Source organism: Nycticebus coucang, chromosome 7 (genome assembly GCF_027406575.1).
Source record: "Nycticebus coucang isolate mNycCou1 chromosome 7, mNycCou1.pri, whole genome shotgun sequence".
NCBI lineage: Eukaryota > Metazoa > Chordata > Mammalia > Primates > Lorisidae > Nycticebus > Nycticebus coucang.
The window spans coordinates 43,975,182-43,993,586 of record NC_069786.1 but is presented as its reverse complement, the minus strand read 5'-3'; the positions used below and the strand labels follow the sequence as shown (position 1 = coordinate 43,993,586).

The 18,405-nt window shown below is 47.7% G+C and overlaps 1 protein-coding gene across 1 annotated transcript in view; it reads right to left on the bottom strand.

The window, feature by feature from the left end:
- The window catches only part of KIF5C (kinesin family member 5C), a 167,219-nt gene that overhangs the window by 14,310 nt on the left and 134,504 nt on the right, over positions 1 to 18,405 (bottom strand). Inside the window, exons 17-25 of the mRNA XM_053597333.1 lie at positions 17,192 to 17,309; positions 14,993 to 15,069; positions 13,833 to 13,942; positions 11,644 to 11,745; positions 11,385 to 11,445; positions 7,354 to 7,425; positions 4,221 to 4,325; positions 1,972 to 2,188; positions 746 to 859 (exon numbers count right to left, since the gene is read on the bottom strand). Of these exons, the coding sequence (XP_053453308.1) occupies positions 753 to 859; positions 1,972 to 2,188; positions 4,221 to 4,325; positions 7,354 to 7,425; positions 11,385 to 11,445; positions 11,644 to 11,745; positions 13,833 to 13,942; positions 14,993 to 15,069; positions 17,192 to 17,309 (969 nt within the window). The 3' untranslated portion in view covers positions 746 to 752. The remainder of the gene's footprint in view (positions 1 to 745; positions 860 to 1,971; positions 2,189 to 4,220; positions 4,326 to 7,353; positions 7,426 to 11,384; positions 11,446 to 11,643; positions 11,746 to 13,832; positions 13,943 to 14,992; positions 15,070 to 17,191; positions 17,310 to 18,405) is intronic.

Here is an 18,405-nt window from a genome sequence, read left to right as displayed (position 1 = left end):
AGTAGAGTGCCGTGGCCTCACACAGCTCACAGCAACCTCCAACTCCTGGGCTTAGGAGATTCTCCTGCCTCAGCCTCCAGAGTAGCTGGGACTACAGGCGCCCGCCACAACGCCCGGCTATTTTTTGGTTGCAGTTTGGCCGGGGCTGGGTTTGAACCCGCCACCCTCGGCATATGGGGCCGGCGCCTTACCAACTGAGCCACAGGCGCCGCCCACCACAATTACTAAAAACCTGACTTGTTGAGTTCAGATAGTAAACATAAAAATGACTTTTATATTATCTGGCTTTTTCTTAATATTCAGTTCCTGAGACTTATAGCAACACCCCTCACTTCTACCTCTGAAGGGTAAAAGTAACTGACCAATAGGTAATGCCCTTTTGGATGCCAGCTACAGAGGGGAGTCCCACAGACAAAACAAAGCTCCAGTGAATCACTCGCCACACCTCAGCTGCCCCTGGAGGTGATTAAGCTAGACCTGGCACAGGGTCCCACCAGGACCCAGGTGGCCTCAGCTCAGAGACCCCAGGGCTCTGGATTAAGGTGAGGGGAGGCCCAGCTCTCTTGTCCACCAGGAGCCCCAGGACCTGCCACGGAGCAGAGCTGAATCCTCTCTATGAAGCTCCACTTCCTGCAGCTGAGCTGGCCAGGCAGGGGCCCAGGGAAGACAAGAAGGCTTTGCTCCCGGATATGCCCCCGGGCCAGGCTGGACCACAGAGAAACTGCCCTGGACACCAGGGACTCACTTTGTATTTATTTCTGGTAGTGAGTGGAGCTCGAAGAACCACCTCCTCCCCCTCGGATGGCATGGACAGCCGTTGGAGATGATGCTGGGTAGTGTCCAGGGCGGATGGGCTTGGCTATATTCAACAGACAGAAAGAAGAGAACAGACATTTAGAAAAGGCTCCAACAGCAACCCAGATACCTACAGGTGACAAGTGATAACAAAGAGTCACAAATCTTATCAACATTATAATTTTATCAACCATAAGACCTTTCCAAAAACAGAAGATTGTCCTCCTATCAGTATAGTTAGCAAATCCAGGACACCTAAATATTTAGGGGACAGAGAAAACTTACACACTAATTAGCGTATTTTTAATTTGGGCTAAGAAAATGAGAAATAAAAGACTTGGTTTTATCTGAAATAGATTATAGGTCTCTAATAAATTTCAGGGGAATCTGGGTAGCCCTTGAAACTGAATGCAATTCTCTGCCCATGATACATTTTTCTGGGTCCATAGTTTCCCATAGATTCTCAAAGGTATGAAATCCAATAAATGCAATAATCCACTAATCTAAGGTATGATTTTAAAACTAGAAAAGATGAAGTTGCTACTTTATATCTGCATGGCAACATTGGATGGGAAATAATATTACAGGTTATTGGAGATGTTTCAATTTAAAAAAAAAAAAAAAGCACCAAAGACTCTTTAGAGAACAGCCCTAAATCCCTTTTAGTCCTATGGCTCTGTCCTGGGAACTGTGACTCAGTAGCTACACACTCATTTCCTACATGTGCAAAATGCCCAAATCCAAACAGGAACAGAAACTCCAGGTCCCTCTCAGGTGCCCCACCAGTCTGTAGTCACACCCTGTGACCACTGCCAGCCTGGCTCTCCCGGGGGTATTTCCCAACCCGCAAGCCGCCTTCCCTGAGGCTTCTGGCTGCATACAGGCGCCTTCCTGGTCCCACCTGGTGCAGAGCACAGGAGGTCTCCAGGCCTCTCAGAGAAATATCTCCTCTTCCAGCATTTCTACCTGCGTTCCACGCTCCAGCATCTCACTCTAGGTGGGGTTCCCCGCGCCCAGCCTTCCCCTTCTCAGGGTGAGCCCAGGGTGCCGTGAGGACTGAGTCCTGGGGGCTCGCACCAGCCTTCCAGATGTTACAGAGCGCCTGGAGCCGTCTGCGCCATTCAGCAAGGCGCCAGGCGGGGGACAGGCAGCTCCCCGACCGGGGCCCGCGCATACCGATCTGGGCCGAGTGGGCCCTCCGGGCCATGTTCTTGGCCCGCACGGCCTCCTTGATGCGGTCCACCTCCTGCTGGTAGCGCTTGCGGTCGCGCATGGCGTTCTCCTTGGCCTCCTTCAGAGCGCTCTCCAGGGCCTTGACGCGCTCAGCGGTGGCACGCAGACGCTTCTCCAGCTTGGGCAGCTCGCAGCGCAGGTCCGCGTTGTCCCGCACCAGCTGGGGCAGAAGGGGAAGGCAGGGAGTTAGCGGGAGGCTGAGCCCAGGCCGGAGTCGCATGCCGGCAGCTGGAAGCGGGTCCCAGTGGACGCCCCACATGACCTAAGCTCGGGCAGCTGGAAGCGGGTCCTGGTGGACACCCCACGTGACCTAACTCAAGGAGCAGCACGGGGAGAGCAACCGCCCCACACCCCGAGACTCCAGTCTGCTCCACATGATTCCTGGGGTGCGAGGCATGTGGGCAGGGGAGATAAAATTAAAGCCATTTCAGCCACGGGAATCTTTTGTGTGGGGCAGGTCCTACCTCCTCTTTTGTTTGGGAGTGTGTAAGGGAGGGGGAGGAGTGTGAGAATATTTACTACTAGCACGTTACTGTGAGAAAATTGAGTAGTTCAAAGCCAGTTCAAAGCAATCTGTGAAAATATGCATGTCCTGGACCTCAGGGCCTCCCTCCATGCAGGTACCAGGCCCACAGTGGCACGTGGTTTGGACCCAGCTTTTGACATATTCAGGGGCTAAGCAGTTAACATAAGAGCATTGCCCCTTTTTGCTTGCCAAAGACCCACAATCAGGAAGCAACAGGCTAACCCTGGATTAAGGGCATGCTCCAGGAACAGCTCTATCATTTCCTAGCCATCAGGATGTAAGTCATTTGACCAGGAGTCTCTAGTTTCTCATCTATAAAATAAGAATACCACATATTGGGGCCATTGTGGGGATCCAGGTGGATGGAGAACAGCTGTGAAGATCAGAAAGTGCTATACATAAGTGAGCCACTGCTGGGTGAGACCTGCCTCGTTTCCCCAGCATCAGCCCAGTGCCTGGCAGAGACAGTGGGTTTTTAAGAAATATCAGTTGAATTCATGAGGAAAATAATGTATTTCAGGGCCCTATTTCAAGTTCTCTGGCAGTTTCTACTTAGCATCACTTTGTTTGAGTGACTTCAACCATGTTGAATCTGTCATCCTCCCTCTGGGGGAAAAATGCCATCATCAGTAATGCTGAAGATTTAACGAGTCAGAGGGAAATGCCATCCCCTTGGCCATGTGGTCCAAAAACTTGGGCCATTTCCATCACATCTCAATTCCTAAGGAAGGAAAACAGCCATGGACATGCCAGCATTTAAACAGAGAGGATGAAGACAAATGACCTGCTCAAACCACGGCTGGCTCTGGATGGAGTTATCACTCTCTGTCCCTCTGCAAACACCAGGACGTGGCAGAGATCTGAGAGAGTGCCCAAAATGGCCAAAAATAGGGCAAAAGAGCAGAGGGTGCTGGTTCCAGTCCCAGTCCTCCCACCAGTGCAATGAAACCGTCACTTCGTCTCCCAGTCTGCAAAAATAAGGGACCCGAGCCAGCTCGGTGGTATCCACTTTGCATTCTGTAACGCTTCCGGTCCACAGAGGTGCCTCAGGGATTTCATGGGAGATGCCAAGGCCAGATGAGTGGAGTCAGGGGTGGAGGCTGGAGGAAAAAAACAGGGCTCGGAACACCCATCAAACCCAGAGAGCTCACACTCAATGCTTTGTATCTGGCTTTGACAAAAGAAAGTATTTTAGGCTCAGGGCCCATAGCTCAGCTGTTAGGGCGCTGGCCACATGCACCAGTGCTGGTGGGTTTGAACCTGGCCTGGGCCTGCTAAACAACAATGAAAATAACAACAACAACAAAAAAAAAAAAAAAACAGCCAGGCGTTGTGGTGGGCGCCTGTAGTCCCAGCTATTTGGGAGGCTGAGGCAAAAGAATCGCTTAAGCCTAAGAGCTTGAGGTTGCTGTGAGCTGTGACACCATGGCACTCTACCGAGGACTACATAATGAGACTCTGTCCCAAAAAAAAAAGCATTTTACCTCTAAGAGAAGCCACAGGGACTAAAGGATGCTTAAGGACCTTTCCAGCACTCACATCCTCGGGTGGCACATAGTCCTTTTCCCTTCAATATCAGCTTTCCCCACCCAGTGTGGCTATACCTGGAAGGGCTTCTTTCCAGAAAAGAAAGGGGAGCACTGGGGAGCATGCGGGACCCTCTTACCTGCTTGTGAACCTTAGTGAGCTGCTCCAGGTTGTTCTCGAGGAAGGAAATCTTCTGCTTCTGCGCTGCACTGCCCCCTCCATCGTCACTGTCCAACTCTACACTCTGTTAACACAAAGGAGTTAGCAGGGCAACACTCTGTGTCTGCCACAATGCTCACTCCCCACCCAGGATAACATAGACGATATATTTTAAACTTAAAAAAAAAAAAAAAATCCCCGCTCCCATCAAAGGGTATTCTGAAAGTGAAAATAAAGAGACGTTCTAAAAGTTTAGACTCAACAAACTACCCAATTAATTTCCTTGATTGGTATCAAATGTGTTTTAAGAAGGAGATATTTTTTAGAAGGCTGGAGAGAAAAAAAAAACCTTCAAATCTGCTTTTAAAAGTTACAGATGAATCAGTGCAACCTGGCTTTTTGTACCCTTAATGAATCCCCAACAATAAAAAAAAAAAATTAAAAAAAATAGGTTTGAGAAAAAAAAGTTACAGATGATTTCTCTTTAGTGAAATATACCTTTCCCTACAAGGACAGTTAAATGGAGACTTTCTTTTCAAAAGAGAGCATTTCAAAATTCACTAAAAAGAACCAGTGTGAAAACATAAACCCAAGGGTTAAATTTGCTTTTAACCAACATGATGAGATAACAAGTTACCTAAGCAAGTGTCTGCAGTCCACTGGAAGTATCAGTGGCCTCTGCTTGTCCTTTCAGCTTCCAATTCTATCGACATTTTATGCCTTAATGAATTAGTCTCAAACTAGTCACAGCATCTGGGTGCTGGGTAAACTCTTAAAATGTATCAGATCTTAACATTTTCATAATCACCAAACTCCTGGAAATCTGAGTGGCAAAGACAAGTTGGGGGACAAAGGTCCAAGCACATCCTGCAGTTCCAAGATGACTAAGTATATGTGTTTCGTCTGATTACAGAAGAGATCATCTTCTGAGAGGTAGGTTAAGATGAGCATCTTAAACCTGCCTCTTGGCCGAGCTCCGTGGCTCATGTCTGTGATCCTAGCACTCTGGAAGTCCGAGGAGGGTGGATTATTTGAGCTCAGGAGTTTGAGTCCAGCCCAAGCAAGAATGAGACCTTGTCTCTACTAAAACTAGAAAAACTAGTTGGGCCTGGTGATGTGCAACTGTAGTCCCAGCTACTCAGAAGGCTGAGGCAGGAGGACTGCTTGAGCCCAGGAGTTCGAGGTTTCCGTGAGCTAGGCTGATGCCACGGCACCCTAGCCTAGGCAACAGAGTGCAAATCTCAAACTTGAGTCTGCATCAGACTCCTCTGGAGGAGGGTGTGTTAAGACTCAGATTGCCGGCCCCCAACCCCAGTCTGATTCAGTGGCTGTGGGGTATGGTCTGAGGAAGTGTCTATCAGTGTCTTTATGTAATGAAGTCAGGGAAGTCTGATCCCAAATGTTTAACCCTCCCTCAGACCAGAGCTGTCTACGGTTACAGCTTCCCCTGGGACTGAGTCTTTTCAGCCCCTGTCATAATCTCTGGTTAAGAGCCCTCTCCCTCTCGTGTCTTCCTGCCCATCACCTCTGCTCTGCCTTTACTCTGCTACCTGATCCCGGTCCCGTGGGCATTTGTATTTGGATGATTATGGTAACTACCCAACTGCAGGGCCACTGCCATTTAGGCCTTGAAATCTCCCATCGTTCTCTGCCTGCTTCCTTTATTTTCATTTCCAGGACTCCAAGCTCCCCAGAACCATGCTGTGAGAGGCCACGCCGCACCCCTGCTTCTGGCCCTGACATCCACACCACAGCTCAGCAATCCTTCCACTCCTCCTAACACATCGCCTCCACTGCTGCCTGAACCTCCACTAATCTCCCTGGGCTTACCATTCTCTCCCCTTTATCCTCACCAAGGACACTTAACTTCCACTTAACTGAGAAGAGTCTGGTCATTGGATGCCACTTCCTTCCAGTGCCAGGCACTTCCCTATCAAGGCTTCCAGTTTAACTTGTCAGCTCCTGACACCTACTCAGGAAAATGTGTCCCTTCTCCTCACTAAGCTGAATATATCCATATCCATTATTAACTTCATCCCTCTGAGACCCGACTCCATCGATTACCTCCTCTTTTGAAGGCATTTGACTTCTTTCCCTTGGCTCCTTCAAACAGACACACAAATACACACATTCAGACACACACATATGCACACACTCTTCTTAAATATATCTCCTGCAGTCCTAGCCTACCTCTACATATAGCCCATTGCAACTTGGCCATCCCTTTTAAACATTGTGAAAGAGTAGCCCTCTTGCTGCGTTCACCTCTCACTCCTTCCTTAAACCTCTGCAAGCTGGGTCTGGTGGGAAGTGGGGGTCACTGTTACGGGGTCTCCTGAGATCAACATGAAAAGCAAAGAAGCTCCATCTAGAGATCCCAAGGCCTGGACTGCAAGCTGTCTCTGGCTCCTCCCAGCAGTGCGTGCCTGGGTAAATTATTTAACATCAGAGCTTATCTCCACATTTGCAAAAGCACAAATACTAAGCACCACTTATATGACTGTTGAGAAAAGCAAATAAGATATTGGATGTCAAAGCACTCTGTAAACCCTGACCTAACCCCTACTGGCCTCTGAACAGACAAACAGGAGGCTCGCAGGTTCTGACTTCTCCAGGCTTCGGGGCCATATTGTCTGGTAAGACCATTCCTGATTGTCCCCCATCAAGCAAGAGCAGGGGTTTTCACACAGAAGGGACCAAATATGTGTTCATGTGAAATAAAGGCCAGAGAACGCGTTACAGCCGTCTTTCACTAAGAAGGAAAAATCAGGTAGAAAAATGTTCCCAAGTATTTTTTGCCCCTAGCACATTCTTTTAATAACATTCTCTGGCTTCAAGTAATTAATTTTTAAGCAAAACCAGCCCCAATTTAAGCAAGTGACATTTCAACCAAAAATGACTCTTTCTGACCATCTTTTATTTTCTTCTCTGTCCCATGTAGACAAAATAGTACTTTTTTTTTTTTTTTTTTGACAGAGTCTCAAGCTGTTGCCCTGGGTAGAGTGCTGTGGTGTCATAACCTCCAACTCCTGGGCTCAAGCGAACCTCTTGCCTCAGTTTTTCTATTTTTAGTAGAGTAGGGGTCTCGCTTTTGCTCAAACTGTAGAACTTACTTTTTTAACTCGAGTGGTCAGGTCCTGGACGAAGAGTTTACGGAGGTTGTGAAGCGTCTGCAGTTCTCTAGACTGGAAGAGAAGATTTTTGAAAGGCCACCTAAGTGAGGACACTTCTGGCACCATAATGTTAATCCCAAACTTCTCCACAGGTGCCTTCTGCACCCACCTGCACACACTGTGACCCACCCATGCCATCCCCACCCCCAGACCACTCGTCATTATGAGGAGCACGTCTGGGAGCAGAGCCTGAGCTCTCTCAGTCAACGAATCCTAAACCAGAACAACGCCTGCTCCTGTGCTCTTGGCTCACTGGAAACATTTTTTCCCGTCAACTGCAAAAACACAAAACTTTTCTCAAAAATTCCCAGTGAGCTATAGTACCAGAATGGATTCTTTTTCTTCTTTTTCTTTATGAGATAAACATTAAATACAATACCAACACATTTAACATGAAAGTTAGCCACGATTTCTCTCACTCTAGCCGACTGACATTTTTCCTGTTTCCACACCCCCTTTAGGCTCAACTCCACACGCCCCACCACTGGGGTTATCGGTGGGGTGTTCTGTGGACTTTCCACTTGATGACCCTGGGCAAATTACCTAACCTTTCTGTGCCTCAGTTTCCTTATTTGTAACATGGTGATAAAAAAGTGTTTGCCTCGTTGTTGTCAAGGTTAAATGAGGTGATCTCTATGCACCTCTTACGACAGTTTAGGTACATACTAAGTGCTCAATAAAAATTACTAGAATGGATTTATTGATACATTATATTTTATATCATAAAAACCATTTTTTTCTTAGGCTTTTATGGTTTCCTTTTGTTCTTGCTGGGGCCTGTTTCACTGTAATTAACTTCTTGGAAAAATTTTTCTCCTTCATTCTGGATTATTTTCTATAAGTGAATCCTTAGAAATTAGATTGCCAAGACCAGGCCCTAAGCCAAACCTGGTAATCTTCACTAACAAAATCAGGACATCAAAATATTTCATTCTGTTTACATGTTCACGTATTTACTACAGGAGATATGAATAGTCCCCTGTAAAATATTTTCCCATATAGGAGGAAGAGAGAAATAAGCTCTATATTTCAACTTTATAATTTCTCTAACTTGACCTGTTCTAACTTGTAATATTAAGGGATGCATCTCACACATGCTAACATCAAAAGAGAAGAAACAGGTGATAAAACTATGGAAACACTAAGTTTCTTGCAATAAATATTCTCTGGTAATCTGTGGTCTTATTACTGGGCCCAAGCCTTTGTTGAAGTAAGAAGCACCTGAAGTCCACTGTGCTCTCAGGGGAGATGAAGTACTTTCTGCAGGGAGCCAAATGGATCTATGACTATGGATTATGTGCACACCCTACCTGTCTGGGGTTGCGCCACCGTGCAGACACACTGCCCAGGCCCTGCCAGTGGAGCTCAGTCCCATTCCTTAGTACCTGACCTGCCTGCATGCTCTCCTGTGCCAGCAGTGTTATCACTGCCTGAAATGTACTCATGTGTCACGTTTCTATGAAAAACACCACCACGCCAAATACAGAGTCCTGAGTTTGGCGAGTTCCTCTCATTTTTCTTGTCTTTCAGTGGATTTAAAACAATTTGGGAGGGGCAGTTAAGGACATTTAAATAGTTTCTAACTTACATTTATGCACATTTATGCTCAGGCAGCTTCACGGGGCTTTCCCTGGACAGTGACTGTTTCCTCCATCATATTCACTGACACTTCCCCACCCCAACTCACTTTCCTCAAATCTCCTCCCATCACAGGCCACCGGGCTCCACACAGGGGACAGTGAGATGGGACGAGAGGAGCCCACTGTCGTGGGGGGAGCAGGGTTCCCGGAGCCCAGGCAGACCGCTGTTCCAGTGAGGCCGCTGAGGATGGCATGGGGTTGACCCCACCAGCTTGTTTATTCTTATGCAGCGGCTGCAGGCTTGCCTGGGAGGAGGGTAAGACAACATTCAGCGGAGGACAGGGGACCTGTTTCTGAACAACATCTACAGTGTGGGGAGAATTCCAAGGCTGAGTGAAAACGTCAGAGCCTAAAACTGTGCACTGCCGGGTTCCACTCTCAGATGTGAAGGTGTGTGTGCCACGCCTGTGGTTGGGAGAGTGAGGGAGGGCACAAGGGTGCCGACTCAGCGGGTCCCTCATGTGGAGAGGACATGTGAGTGTGCAGTGGGGACAGCTGGTGAGAAGAGCATGGAATTGAGAGGGAGGGACAGTGGATAGAGGTGAGGATACCATTGAGGGAAATGCCTGATTCAAAAGACACTCAAATACTCAGAAAAGGCCAAAGAACTGATTAAATAGCCTTTCACGCCTCAGTGTGGGGGAAGGGGACTGAGAGTGAGTGCGTGCAGGAGTGAGGCGTGAGTGGCCAAGGGCAGCAGCTCATCAGTGAATATGACAGTGCCCAGGAGCGCACTGTGTGTGTGTGTGAGTACTTGTGTGTACGAGGGAGAGCAAGGGTGTGAGTGGGGCTGACACGGTGTGAGCGCATGAGCATGAGGGACTGTGGGTGTGAGTGAGGGGCATGTAAGAACCTGAGAGTGAGTATGCGGGCGTGGCAGGTGCAAGGGAGGGTGTGGACGGCAGGGTGAGAGACTGCCCATGAGCTCACAGGTGCAAAGGAAGAAAACATCCCGAAATCTCTGGTTGGGGGGAATATAGTAAAATTGTAATGTTCGATATTTTTCTGAACTTCTATAATTATCTATAATTATGGGTGTCACTTTTCTGGTAAAACGGATATAGATGAAGCAATGTGATGGCTCTGTTTCAGTTCCCCCTACAGCTGCCCTCTCCAGACTTCTCCATGCTTGAAAGGCCCAACTTCCCTTGAAATGCAGGGATCTTACTTCTGTCCTAAATGCCATGTGTCCTTCGTCTCCCCTCCCTGGCTTTGAAGAGCAGCCATCGCAGTGGCCCAGGAGCCAGAGCGCAGCCCCAGGCTCAGATGTGCACAACCACCTGCCTCCAGCTTGGTCACTGGGCTCTCTGAGACAGGCTCAGCCCAGCGCAGATTAGCATAGCCTGGGAATGGAATCAAGTGATGGCAACCACTCCTCCCTGTCGTGTCACCGTGTGAAATGTCCAAAGGTTCTCACAAAAGGGAGTTCTCACCAAAGGCTATACTGGAATGGGTATCTTAAAACAGGCCATGTGGCTCAACCAGAGCTCCCTCTGAAGGGCTCTCGAGGAGCCTGGGGCCAGGCAGCATCCCCCAGGGCTGCTGAAACACAGGCCAGCCAGAGTGGGGTAAGCCCAGAACCCAGATGCAGGACTGGGAGAACCAGCTGGGATTTCAAATCAAAGTAAGCTGGGTCTGGCACTTCTCTGTCCAAAGCCCTGCCGGACCCCAGGCCCTGGCTGGCCGGCACCACCTCCCTGTGCCCACCTTCCAGATCCCCCTCCCTCAGCACTGAGCTCCCTGCTGCCTCTGTATGGAATGCACTCCCCAACACATCCCAATGTCTCATGTCTCCTGGAGGAGCTTCCTCCTCCACCCCCAACCCCACCCCCACTACCCTCTCCTCCTATAACCACCTAATGAAGCAGACAGATTTGCTTCCTTCCTGTTTATCTTGTCTCCCTCAGCTGAATGTAAGCTTTCTGAGGGCAGGGATCTTATCTCTGTTGTTTACTGATCTCTCCAGTCACCTGGAAGAATGCCAGCCCTTAGGACATGCTCAGTATCTGTTGGTCCTGAGTGGCAGTCACAAAGGGCAGGGGCTGTAAGACTGCAGGCACCAATTGTAATTCAGTTTAATTCTCACTCAGGGGCTCTAAGGTTACAGCTGTAAGCTCTAAGGATGGATGGATGGATGGATGGATGGATGGATGGATTCTGCCAAGAGTTGGGGAATAAATACTATAAATTTTACTTTCCACAGAACATTTTATGTCTCCAATGACGCACAGAAAAGTGTGCACAGATAAAATTTTAGAATAAATAGTTCAACAAATCACAAACTACTCTGGTCTTTGAGACTAAAATGAATTGGAAAACATCTTGACATACCACTGTCTCCTCCAGCCCTTTGAGGTCCTCTCTGGCCTGTTCCCTTTTATCATTGAGCAATCTGAAAAACAAAAAGGAATCATGAGCTATGAAAGGAGAATCAGAAATTAAGCAAATACCATGTGCACCTACAGATAAATCAAAAAACCAAACCAGACAAGCACACAAATAGCCATTGTCTGTTCTTAAATTAGCCCAATCCAGCCAGCACATGACACGGAGATGAGAGAGGGGAGGAAATTATGTAGAGTGCACTCACAAGAGCTTTTCCAGCTTCATTTCTCTCTCTTGGTCCTCTATTTTCAGCTTGTTATAATCAGAACTGAGCTTTTCCTGTTCCAGTTGCAGTTTCTGATTCAAACTGAAATTGAGAGGAAAAAGCAATATATTACACATCAGTCTGAAATTCTGAGTCATCCGACTAAAACCTCGGCTCTATTCCAACCCCATTAGTTCTATACAATAAAGGCAGCAATTCTGGAGGATTTGGAGGGATCAGACAACAACCTCACAGCTTCCTTTCTGCCCAAGTGAAAACTAATTTCTAGGGAGCATCTCAAAGGCATGAAACATAAGGCTTTGAGGATATTTTTATAGTTTGCTTGGGCTTGAGCTTCAGAGGAAAAATAATGAGACGAGAAAAGGGCTGGTATTTTAGAACGGAGGAAGAGAGCACTGCAGCCCCAGCCCTGTCAAAAGCACTGTGCTCGCTTGGCCCCAGAGATGGCATGTGCCCACTCCAGAGGCTGCATGTGGTCCTTTTGACCTTCCTTCCTCTCTGGTCAGATGTTCTGAAAGCATCTCCCAAGTCCAGATGCCTGGCTGACACAAGGGCAGCTCTGAGAGTATGGGTTCTGCTGCGAACAGAAACTTGCCATCTGGTTGAGCACGTCTGGTCAACAGAACGTCAGCCCAGGGCTCTTGAAACCTTGAGACCTTCCCTACAGCCACATCCAAGAGACTGTACAGCCAGAGACCATACACTGCCGAAGGAAAACCCAGAGTCTGCCTGAAAGGCAATGGACAAGGAAGCCTCCCCAGCTCCGCACTTGCTCACAGACCCTCTCTCTCCCTTCCTTCCTGCTAAATTATGTTGAGGGTGATTGATCAGAATAGCGAACATGCCACATGCTTAAAGGTGAGAGCACAGCTCCAGCTTCGCATGGGGGTGACCTAGGAGAAGGGGAGAAAGGACGCTGGGTGCCTTCCTTAGGGGGAGGTGAGCACAGAGCCTGTATCACACCCTTAGGTTTTTGCTCATTCTCCTCTTTTAAAACGCACATGAATTCTGGGAGGGCTCACACACTATAGAGGGATTCAGATCTGGAGAATGTACTCTGAAGAATTAAACTCTAACTCCAGTCTGATTCCCACTTAGCAATGACCTTAGGTACATCACTCCACCTTGCTTCCCATATTTCTTCATCCACAGACAGTGAGAAGGAGGGAACCTTTGGTTGAGTCCCTGGTGGAGGGTAGTGTCTGTGGATGGAGCTGCATTTCATTATACAGTCGACCCTCCACAGCTGACCACCTCCCTCCACGGACCACCTCCTTAAGTTGACCTAATTTCCACAGACGGGACATGCATCACACATTATGAATCTGTACAGCATGCCTAGTTCCTTCTGTGACCACCTCCACAGGTTGACCCATCTGTTACAGTCCTTGGTGGTCAACTTACAGAGGGCTATTGTAGTCGGTTTTCTTTGTAATCCTATCTCATTTATTTAGAACATTTAAAACATTATTCTGCAATCAAAGTTAGACACTGATAAGAGGATCCACTAGGCAAAAGAGGAGGAGATCCCAAAGGTACCTTCCAGCTAAGTGACCTTGAGTTGCCAAAGGCCAGAGAGGAGGGGGGAGAAAGGGCCCTGCGGAGCTGGGGCTCCTCAGCGGCTGCCACGAGGCAGGAGTGCACGTGAAGGGGGATCACCAGAGACAAACTGCAATGATGCTATCCTGGTGGCACTGTCACGGGCCACTAGCACCTCCGAGCACACAGACATGTGAGGGTGTGGTCCCTGAGAAATGTGCATGTGTGACAGTGCGTCTGTGAGCATAGGGGGAGTAGGTAGCGGTACTGACTGTCTTCTCTGGAGTGTTTGGGGTTTTTTTGGCATTTTCATACACTCTCCCCATTTTTTGGTGGGGGGGGTGTGCATCTGCCCAGCTGGGTCGCCTTTGTGACCCTGCCCCTCAGGGGTCTGGGCAGCTGGGCTCACCTGCCACCTGCCCCACAGAGCCCGAGGAGATTCAGTTCCAGATGGGAAAACAGACCTTGGGAGCAGCATGCCTGGCCCGCTGCATCACTGGGACAGAGCACAGAGCCCCCTGGGGCACAGAGAGCAGGGGCCTTGGCTATCAGCCATGTTCTCCCTGGCTGGCCCAAGAGGACGGAGTCATGCCCACCCCCACAGCCCACAAGCCCCAGGGCCAACTCACTCCCGAATCTCATCAATGATCTTCTGCTTCTCCTCAATTTCATCTCTAAGTCTGGACAGCTGCTTCTGGTGAGCTTCCCGGTGGCTCTCCATCTGCTGCTCCAGCGCCTTCTGCAACCCAGAACAAGAGAAATGTGTCATTCACTCGTTGGCACTTGGCCCACTCTGTGACAAGCCCTATGTTGCTGTCTACCTCCTAACCCAAGTCCTTCTGATGTCAGATCCCCAAACTGGGGGCCCTTAAGTCCCCAGAACATAGCCTTACTTTATTGGGACAATAAAACCCAGGATCTGTTATAAAACTGAGTGGGCCCTAAGAGGAAACTGGTCTGCTAATTAGATTAAAAAGTTTGCCCTTGACATTTTACAGCTCATCCAAGCTACATGGCTTTTCCAGCCAGGTTAATTAGAGGGCAGGGAAACTCTGATGGCCTGGGTGAGTTCAGACAAGCCTTGCTAACCTATAAACCGTACTTCCTCACCTAGAAAATGGAGCTGGTAGCCCCTGCCTGCCTACTGCCCTACCGTGCCTTGCAAAGCAGACCTTTCAACCAATGCTCCCTCAGGACAGGAGAGGGACTCCTCCAGGCCAGGCATGATTTCATTCTGTTGGCTAGAGTAGGGTCATGTCAAATTACAGGCTTTCGCTCAAAAGCCCTGCAGGTTACCTAAAACTAATCAAATCTCACATTTTCTCATATCTCATTTTAGTCACCTAAAAGTCTTATTTCCCTATTATTTTGCCTTTACTGTTTAAAATGTGACCAAGATAAAAGTTTCTGTGTTTAAGAAGGAAACTCAAATTTGGAGAGTTTCTTTACAAAGGTTGAAAGGAGAGGTTTTCTTTCATACGAAGTGGGGGGTGAGAATTTCTTTAAAAGTTAACCTCAGGAATGTGGCCCATGCAATGATTGGGGGTAGGCTGTCCTGTTCATCCTTATCAGGAGGGGGAGGACAAAGGTGTTAATGCCACACCCACCATCCTGGGGACATCTGTTGGGGGGGGGGGTTCTGTGCCACACTCTGAGATTAGAGCTGAAGGCCCAGCAGGGGACCCTTCTGCTCCCTCCTCTACTGCCAGGCACAGACGTGAAGGACAGATTTTCCATCCACGAGCATCAGCGGCACCCTGAGAGCGAGGAACAGGACGGCCGCACACACCTTCATCTCCTCAGCGTCCTGCAGCCGTGTCAGGTGCTCCTTCTCCTTGTCTTGGAAGCTGACTTCATGCATTTTTTCTGTTTTTAATTTTAAATGATGAATTAAGATTTAATTGGCAGGACCAACACCCAAAAGCAAAAATTAAGAAACAAGAAAAATGCAACAGTGAAACATCATCTTACATCACCAATTACAACCTTGGCACACGGGACTAGGCCTCCCGACACAGGACTTCTGGCTAAAGTGAGCTGACCTCTCTCGAGGACCTACTTCATGGGACTGGAGTCCTTGTCGGGGAGAGGTGACTGTAGGGGAAAGGAGCCCATCTGGAAGCTGTGTCCTGGCTCTGTGTCCTGGCTCTGTGCCTCCTCACACCAGGGAGCAGTAGCCTCCCACCTGGCCTCTGTGAGCACCCTGAGGCCAAGCATGCTGGCAGACTGTGAGCCCTCTGTGAATGCCAGGAGGAGCTGATAACCTCCCAGAGGGGAGCTGTTTATTCTCTAAGCATCTGGAGCAGGTAAACATACTCTAAGGATGAGAACAAGGGACACGGAAATACAACGTGACACTGGGACAGGCTGCCGTATAGTACTCTTGTCTGGGGTATGCGCTCCCAAGCAAGAGGTGCCTGGGGCAGCCCCAGCTGGGGAGGTGGGGGGAGCAAAATGGTTTAGACAGTGGCATGCGATTCATTCTTTCTCTCTGGTCTGTTTCACTTTACTTCAGGTCTTCTCACCTCTACTTTACTTCTACTCATTGGCCTCACTGCAGAAACCATGTACAAGAGGAAGTTATTTTCCATCTCCACTTTTTGGTGGCATACTCTATTCCTAACATTCATTTGTTAATACAATTTAAAAAAATGTTTTTTAAAAAAAGAAGAAAAGAAAGAAAATGCTACAAGGTTATAGTGGGGTAGATATGTTCTCTTTCTTTTTTAATTTGCCTTGGCATTTAAAATAAAATGCTATTTACAGAGCAAAATAATTATACAAGGACAATAAAGGGAGTAAAACAGATGCCATCATCGCCAATCCTACTACCCTATCACAACCATTTTTACTTTAAATATTAATTCCTAGGAACACAAGCATCCATTTTTAATAGTTATAACCAGAACAAAGATAAAATTATGTATTATTGGTTTTTAATCTATAGTTGCTATACACCTTCACGTAGTTAGTCCATCTCCAGTGTAAAAAAATAAACATCCTATGAAACAACATACCATGTTTATTTATTTAACTATTAGACATTTAGGTAGCTTTTTTTTTTTTTTAATCTAAAATTCTACAGTGAGCATTTGCGATCTGATGATTAAAAGGTATGGAGAAACGTCACTATTAGTAACACACATTTTCACATTGCTTTCCAAAAGGATGCTAACCATTTTCATTGCAAGCCACTATATGTGTGTTCTGGTTTCATGCTACACAACACACACATTCTTTTTCTTTTTTGAACCCACCACCTCCGGTCTATGGGGCTGGCACCCTTTGAGCCACAGGCACCACCCAACACACAGATTCATAATCCTGATCCAGCTTCTACATTTCTAGTCATCTCTCTTGAATTACTGCCTCTATTTATTCATGTTTATTAAGTGCCTCCCATGTGTCAGGTCTGTCTCTAAGCAAAGGGGTTAGGAGGCTGCCTGGCAAGGGGCAGAGCTTGTTCAAGGGCAGAGTACCACGTAAACCCTGGCATTAGTTCAGACTTTACATTAAGAGCAACGGAATGCCACGGGAGGGTGACAGGTATAGGTTGGACAGCAAGAGGATCTGAATTTTACAGATGCAGTGGCCCCACCCTCACCCCAGTCTGCCCTGGGATACAGCAGTGGCTGGCCCAGAGCAGACTGGGGGGTGTGGGGCTACCCTGTAGATTTAGCCACAGTCCTCAATTAACCTGGACAGTGACAATGAGGATAGAAATGACCAAGTGGAACAGATAGATAGGCCTTGGCAGAGGTAGGGCAGGGAGCTTGGAGTGGCTTACAGGAAAATGGAAAGAACAGCAGATTCAGGATGGAGACAGTCTTCTAGAAAAAACTTTTTTCCCCCAGTTATGCTATTGTTTTCTGCAGACCTAAAAATACTTAAACCAGACAAAACTGAGCATCATGACTCCAGCCAACCAGAGACTGTCTGATCCAGGTCGAGCGTTTGACACCTGCAGGGTGGTTTAATATTTATTTACCTTGGGCCCGGAGCTTGGCCAGCTCTTCACTGAGCGAGTCCTGGGACTCTTCCAGCTGCCTCCTCTTCTGTTCCATGTTCTGCATGTAGTCCGTGAGAGATTTGATCTTGGCTTCATGCTTAAACAAGCAAATAGAGCAAAGAGAAGAGTGAACGACTAGCAAGCAATCAACCCAGGCCTGCAGCTGAGAAAACGCAACAGAGATGGAGCTCATGAGTGAATGCTGCGTATTTACTGAGGACTCAGAATCGTGGACCAAGACAGTCCTCTGTTTCTTCCTTGTGCTTCTCTGCCTCATTCCCCCAAGACACAGCCCCCAGCCGCACCCCTCCTTCCATCCACTTAATGTAAGATACCAAAGCCTGAGCAAGCTGGAGAGAAGGGGCTGGAATAGTCTAGGGCTGAAGGTCTTAGTCTTTGAACACGTACCTCTGGATTCCACCTTCATAACTCAAATGTTAGGTCTTTTCTTTTTCTGTCCCTTACATACTCCAGTTCCCATCTCAGGGGCTCTGCATTTTACATCTTCCTCTCCCTGGGAAACTGCCCCTCCCCTTACACACACACACACACACACACACACACATGCAAACACACACACGCAGGTGCACACAGTCCTGACTAGCAGCTCCTTATCAGCCAGGTCCCAGCATTTTCTTACAGCACCTAACTTCTATATTTATCTTATCTATTTTTTGTTTGTGTATGTGTGTGCAAGCTCTGTGAGGGCAAGTGCTTAATAAATATTACTAATAGGACTACTCCCCATGAGAATGGGTGCTTAATAAACATCAGTGGAATAAATGAATGCAATGGGAGGTTGTAGCTGAGCAGTTCCAGGCAGATGGAAAATATGTGCAGAACACTCCCCCCCTCCAGATCTAGGGAGCTCATATTTAGGCTAAAAAACCCTGGAGACTGAGCTCTAATCTAATGAAATAACTTCTGCAGAAAGTACGACTCAGTTGGAGAAGGCATTTTATAAACATAAGCTGTTGGTGAAGAGGATGAGGGTAAACAAAGACAACAGCATTTTTGATGGAAATATTTTGTCAGATTGCTTGATCACATAGGAAAACAAAGGGCCAAAGTTTCTGGTACTTTTGAATCCCAGAACATAATGATTGAATCTCTGGCTTTGTATAAATTATACCAGAATACAAAATAACATAAATGGAGAATGTGCTTGTTGATAACGTAGAAAGCATTTTCCA